General features: G+C 44.4%; 1 protein-coding gene across 1 annotated transcript; it reads left to right on the top strand.

Annotated features, from left to right (window-relative positions):
* LOC119434057 (carbohydrate sulfotransferase 11) lies at window positions 1-818 on the top strand. Its single transcript, XM_037701369.2, has one exon. The coding sequence runs from the start codon at window positions 18-20 to the stop codon at window positions 807-809; it is 792 nt and encodes a 263-aa protein (XP_037557297.1). The 5' UTR covers window positions 1-17; the 3' UTR covers window positions 810-818.
* Window positions 819-6,926: the final 6,108 nt, after the last annotated feature.

The raw sequence follows: 6,926 nt of genomic DNA, 5'->3' as shown, positions 1-6,926 counted from the left end.
ACGAGAGGCTAGAGAAGATGAACAAGACGACAGCGGGTGCGTTGACGGTGATTTACAAAACCTACAAGCACCTACTCTACGCGGTAAACCCGCGCAACAACCGCAGCGTGCTGTATTGCTCGATTCCCAAAGTTGCCAACACCAGTCTCAAGACTCTCCTGCTAAGCCTAAACGAGAGCCATAGGGGCAAATACACTGATTCAACCATGCATTACTATGTCTACTCAGCCATGGGCCTTCCGTTCATGTTGTACCGGAAGGATCTCAACGTTAGCGATCTGGCCAACGCATTCAAGGTCATGTTCGTCCGGCACCCTTTTGAGCGCCTCGTATCCTTCTTCGAAGACAAGACGAGGCGTACAGTGCCAACGGGACAGTACTTCTATTACAGGTACTGGAATGACGCCATGGTTCACTTCAGAGGGGCCGAGAACGTGGACAGGCGGAAAGACCTCATCACGTTCGAAGAGTTTGTCGACCTTCTTCTGAGCATCCATCCGTCCAAGTACGACTTGCACTGGCAGTTGTACAGCGATCGCTGCGAGCCGTGCCTCGTTCCTTACGATTTCGTGGGCACCTTGGCAGACGTGCCGGTAATGTACAGTGCGCTTGGAGTGACCAATCGTTCTCAGTTGTGGGTGAACAAGGGACCCAGTGACACTAGGAATGTGGCCCTATCGTACTTTTCTCGACTGCCTAGGTCGAAAGTGGCGGCGCTGTACGCTATCTACGCCGTGGACTTCATGATGTTTGGCTATAGCGCGGACGAGTACCTCAATGCGGCCATCGGCACCACGTATACATTATAGAGAGATAAATAGGCACGTGGTTTTGCGGAACGATGTCGCAGTACTCAATCTGTTGTGTGGACAATATGTTGTGTCCGTATATAAGATAGTTGTATGATATTTTCTACCTGATAAGTAACACGACGGTACGAATGGCAGCGCAAATTCATTGATCAAGAGTGCTCATAGAATGCAGTCTATGTTCGCCCGCTATAGTATTCGAAGATAGTGTCATATGTGTGCTGAAGCGATGAGCAATATCTTCGCAATAAATCTTATTGCCCATGGTAGACAATGAGGAGACATGTACGTCCAGTTCATGCGTCCGCTGTGCAGTGCCTTGCTAAAGAAGTCGTTTGTTTGTAGAAGATTATATGATAGCGCTGCTCTGTAGTTTCCATCCCTATGAATCAGATTAAGTGCGTATATTGCCTACTAATTGTAGGAGTCATGAGGGAGTGGACATTCTAGTGGACATTCTAGTCGACATTAAGAGGGGAAAATGGAGCTGGGCAGGCCATGTAATGTGTAGGTTGGATAACCGGTGGACCATTAGAGTTATACAATGGCTACCAAGAGAAGGGAAGTGCAGTCCAGGACGACAGAAAACATGGTGGGGTGATCAAGTTAGAAAATTTTCAGGCGCAAGTTGGAATCAGCTAGCGCAAGACAGGGGTAATTGGAGATCTCAGGGAGAGGGATTCGCCCTGCTGTGGACATAAATATAGGCGGTTGATGATGATGATGATTGCCGACTACTTTGCAGTCAGTGCACGATAGAGAAGTAGCATGGCCAACCATAATCACAGGCACTGGTGTTCTGAAAGGAATAGGCTTCTGTACAGCATGAGAAGAAAATGGTTGCTTCATGAACGCACATAAGATTTTGTTTTCCTGGAAAAACCACGAATAGCGCGCAAGAATATATTGCGTATTCTACTCAGATTCCTGCAATAAACTGGACCGATGAACTTATGGTGACCTATTTATGACATGGAAAAAAAAAAAACACTCAGTTGCCGGCCACGTCTGCCAGGCCCACTTCGCCTCGACCAAACATCATCACCGCCACACCATCACCATCCTTATGAGCTTCCAATCCGTCAGAGTGTTAGTATGTTCGCTTACAGCAGGGAATACTACCTCAACGTGGCGAAGAAAAGCGCGGAGGTTAGACTGGCGCTTGCGGTGTAGACCGCTGGTGTGGTGCACCTTCTGAAGCTGCGCCATGGATTGCGCGGGTATTCTCGCCGAGCCAAAAGGTAGACCAACAGGACCTAAGTTTTAGACCTGAGAGAGCTAGAAGAGCTAGAAGACCTGAGAGAGATTGAGAGCTAGAAGAGAGTCTTGAGATAAAATGTGCACGCTTTTGTCAATGTAATGCTACATAGAAGCGGTGTTGTGCATGCCACCTCAGATGTTAAGTTTGAAGTGGTTAAAACGTTGTTATTAAACGTCATGCTTCTCGTTATGATTACTGTGGAAAAGACGCTAGGTTTCTCAGAGTTTATTTAAATGTCTTGAATAGAAAAACTGTCCGAATTTTCGCCCCAGCAGCCTCTTTTTTTTTCGCTAGCAAGTAACGAAGCTTGCGTCACAACGTAGCAGCCATAAACATAACGAGTGCTTTATGCAAGCAAAGTAAGAGACCATTATAGGGAAACTTGGACTGCACTAGATGCCTGAAAATACGGTGCCGCTGAATTGTGCTTGATGTGTCTGAAGAATTTATTTTACTGACGCCGTGTGATCTCTAGGCCGCAATGTTACTGGTTACAATCTAACTTCTTTCTTTGCTGTACATACAAAACACTTAACGATATTATAACATGAGATAATGAAAAGTAAGATAAACTACAGAGCATGGAATCATATATCTGGAAAATGTGGCTTTGGATATCTGAAGGAATACCAAGCATTTTTAATAGCTATACAAAAGGCGACAAAGTGCAAACAAGGCATAAATAGTAGGTGAAAATTAGGCTAGGTTTAAGTGGTGTTCATAAGTAAATAGAGTAGAAGCAACGCACTTCTGCAAAGTCATTTAACTTCCCCCACTAGAGTATATGCAGCATGCCCCCCCCCCCCCAAAAAAAAAAAAAAAGGGAAGCACACCTAATTGCTGCCTAGCCAAATAGGTCATGAATGCATGCCATGATTAGAGAACTCATGAGAGTCAGTCATGGAGCAAATGAACGTGGCGCGGCCTGATCACGTTGGGCAGTAGTAGGCTAGTTGCGTGGTTAAGAAAGACTGAAAGTGAATGTTATGTATTGTTCGGAAAAACAATTCAACACAGCCGCGACACTATGCATATCGATAATGATGGAAAGATCATGCGTTAGACTGCGAGAAGGATAAATCGCATGACTAAACGTCATCAACCATAAGGTAACTCGCCAATTAAGATCCAGTTGCTATGTTTCTTGTACTATGCAATAATGTTGTTTCTTCTCAGTCTACAGCAGACCTTATCAGCAGCCACCTATACCGCACAGAAATACCTTGTGTGTTGTATTCTATTTTCTTTGCTAGATTGGATTGACAATGATGCTTAGAAACGGGGCCACTAGGCAGTTACCATATGCATGGCCCGTTTGGAAGGCAAACACGACGCTGTCAACGTACAACCATGTATTCGACCATTAACCAACATAAAAATATTATAGAAAAACATGTCGAATCTTACAGGTGTTTAACACTGCGATTCAAATCACAAGCATTGAATTTGTGTTCGAAACACAGTATTTGAGCGCTTATAATATCTGAGTCAATGACACGCCTTGCCACCACTTTACCGGGGCAACTCCACGCAGTGCCCTTATGGAACAGGGAAAGCAATCGTACTGATTTAAAACAAACCATAAGAGCTGTTTCGGGAATTGAGTTGTAAAGTACTTTCAAGACTGGTAGAAAACAAGGAATGTCACAGGCTCCAGCCAACCATTCGACAAGAGGATTTTGCCTCATCAGGGAAACAACTACAACACATTCGTTTCGCTGAATGAAGACGAGTTTGCTCACTGACACGTCAACTTCAGCTTGTGATATATCTTGCTCGAACATTATATAGGTGGTGTCCAAATCCACACCGCACCGATGTTTTCCCAACCGAAACAGATCACGAAGGCTAAGCTTTCGCTGACTGCATTCGGCGGAAGCAATTGCGGAGCCGTGCACACGTCATAGACGCCATGTTTTGGACGTCACAGATTGTTTGCTTCATGCCTTCAACTTTCTGTAAACCTGTCTTGTACAGCCGTAAATAAGGAAGTTAGGCACAAATCACTTCAATATCTAAAGTGAATTTAGCTTACGCTTGTTCTTCAGCGATGTGGCATAACATAGGGTACAAAAAAAAAAAAAAAAAAAAAAACAGGATTACTTATTCCTAAACATAGTATCGTATTATGGCCACGTATGAAACTGACTGTAAAGAAAGCTCATCGCAAGTTTTACCCATATGTGATAGTGACATCCACGGATTTATTATCCCAGTCTCACAATATAGAAGCGGTTACTTCCGTGGGCTTGTTTTACAACATCCCTACGGGGTTAAAATAAACGAGCGTGCTATGTAAAAAAAAAAAAGAAAACATCTGACGGGTGCCAGGCGTACAGCTGTTCAGGCACTGCTTGAAATACAGCTGACTAATTGACAAGCTGTCATAAGCAGCTGCCTAACTCGCTAATGAAATGCCGCGTACTCAGTTCCGTCGGCTCCGAAAGTTGAGCTTAAATTTAGCTGCTGTCACCATGCGGCAACTCAGAATGCTATCACCGAGCGCATTTGTGCAATTCAGTACAAAAATAAATCAGTCAGGCAATTAACGCGTGGTGATAAACACTCGAGTGTCGTTCCTGTCGGCGAAGGAAGTTCACAATTATCACATAAGTGTAGCGCCTATAGGCGGGGCCTCAAAAGTTTTATCGTAAAAGACCGATGAACATCGCTTCACTGCTAGCTATACAAGGCAACCTTTCAAGTCATCGTCTTCGCTGTTTTCTGCAGTCTAACGGAGTTTCTCGAAGTATCTGAATTAACAGGGTGGCGACCGCTAATAATCATTATGAACCAGGCTGGCCAACCAGAGATTTTTGTCACAAAATGGAGAGAAAGAAAACAAGTCACATCTACTTAAACAAAGTGCCTATCTTGTCATGTTGGTGCATACTTTGGAAATTAAAGAATACAGTGCTTACTGACGGGACAAAAGGGAAACGACACGTACCAACGGTGCGCCCATATGTGTCACCTGCCTTTTGTCTCGGCTATAGGTGCTGTTGTCTTTAACTTAAAAAAAAAGTAATCGGGGGTCTTCCGGGAAGTGTTTAAAAGCGCCTGGTAGTGTTTTTTGTTTTGTTTTGTTTTTTTGCCATGCTGAACAAGTTTGCGCGTATCGACATAAATTATATAGTTGTTAGAGCCAGCGTTGACTTCAGGATGAGAACGATTTCAGGTGGGTCATACCAGAAATCAAATTATAAGCTGGCAGGTGCTGAAGCACGAAATGTGGAGCCTTAACTTGGAACACTCGTGTCTTGATTTCAATTCGATCGACAAGGAGCATTTAGAGAAGTACGGGACTTGAAAGGCTAATAAGCCCCCATGACGTCACACGTAGCCACGGTAACAAACTACGCAGAAAATGCCGTCAAGGCACCGAGGACACATTAGGACGCATGCGGTAATAGCGTGGGCGTGACTGCATCTCATTAGCCAAAACAATAGAAGATGTCTTGGAAATGCCTACACCCCTCAAAATGTTTATTAAGATTGGTAATTACGATATTCAAACATGTGTCGTTGGCCTTATATACGCGAAGATTATAACGTAGTTGTTTGATTGATGAACGACAATGTGAATTTTGTTGAAGGTGAGTCGTTCAATCCGACAGCTTCTCACGAGTCCGCATGATGAGAGCTATCACTTCTTACGCACATGCCACTTTCGGCATTGTATTGCAGTTTATTGGGTTAGCTCAAGGAACGGTGAGCGACATACATCAAGGACAGGGAACCTAACTACATCAGGTTCCGGTCGGATATCACTTGTTGAAACGAAAAATGAGATTAAGAGCGGTGGAATGGAACATAAAGGGCTGAAAAAAAAAACGCGAGAAGGCTTTTAAAAATCGCCGCGTCCCATTTTGGTCATGGCCATAAACAGGAACTAGGTAGACAAAAAGAGAAAGGGTTCATTTATAGCAAATCCACGTGCCCTGAATGAAGGTCTGTAAAGTGCGTTTTGGAATCTCCGCCGAGTAATACTGGGCACGAAAACGAACCCATGGTCAAACATAAGTCAAAGACAAAACAAGCGAATCACAAAATTGAATGTCGGGAGAAGTACTATAGCGACGAGCAAAACGGAAAACCGGGCACGGACCGGCTACTTTTTTGTAAACACCATTCGACAATAGCCGACACACTTTTAACCGCATGGAAGGCCAGCGGCGGACGGGCATTCATCCTTTCACGTCCTTCGTGTCGCCATATAGCGATCAACAAAGCAAGTGCTGTTGAACACGTGTCTATTGAAATATTACTTTCATGGCTTACGTTATTATTTTATTTTTGCCGTTTATCGTCTAATGACGCACACGTCACATTGAAGAAAGAAAGCGAACAGCCTCCACAAAGGAAAGAGAGAACCTGCTCCGCTATCGAGGGTGGCGCGGGATCGTAATTGAAATCTAAAGTGGCACATTTGTGGTCGCATGTTTGCCGAGAAAGACTCGTTTACGTCCCCCCCTCCCCCCCCCTCCCCCCCCCCCAAAAAAAAAGCGATATTCGCGTGCGGAATGCCCACTGTTTACGTATTAATGTCATTACACTTCAGTGACGCTTTTTATTTGCATTGCGAAGATAAACAGTGTTCATTATATCGTAGCTTTGCAAGGCACAAGCAGGGGAGACGGTTCCACTGAGCCAGCTTGTTTGGCCAGTAAGCAAAGGTTGCTGAACGCAAAGCTTCTTCAGTCGAGTGGATAAGCCCACAAGAGGAAAACATTCACTCAATTTTCTCTTTTTCTGTTCACTTATTCTCGTCCTTGGGCTTGAAGTATGCTATGAAACAAAGCTTGCAGCATTCAACGAATGCCTTCTGCATCCTTCTGTAGATGTTCCACCAGTCA

This window comes from Dermacentor silvarum, chromosome 11 (assembly GCF_013339745.2).
Source record: "Dermacentor silvarum isolate Dsil-2018 chromosome 11, BIME_Dsil_1.4, whole genome shotgun sequence".
In the NCBI taxonomy this organism is placed as follows: domain Eukaryota; kingdom Metazoa; phylum Arthropoda; class Arachnida; order Ixodida; family Ixodidae; genus Dermacentor; species Dermacentor silvarum.
This window is presented reverse-complemented; position numbering and strand designations above follow the sequence as displayed.

Coding starts and splice junctions, on each gene's coding strand:
- LOC119434057 (XM_037701369.2), top strand. CDS start 18: ATGAACAAGACGACAGCGGGTGCGTTGACGGTGATTTACAAAACCTAC.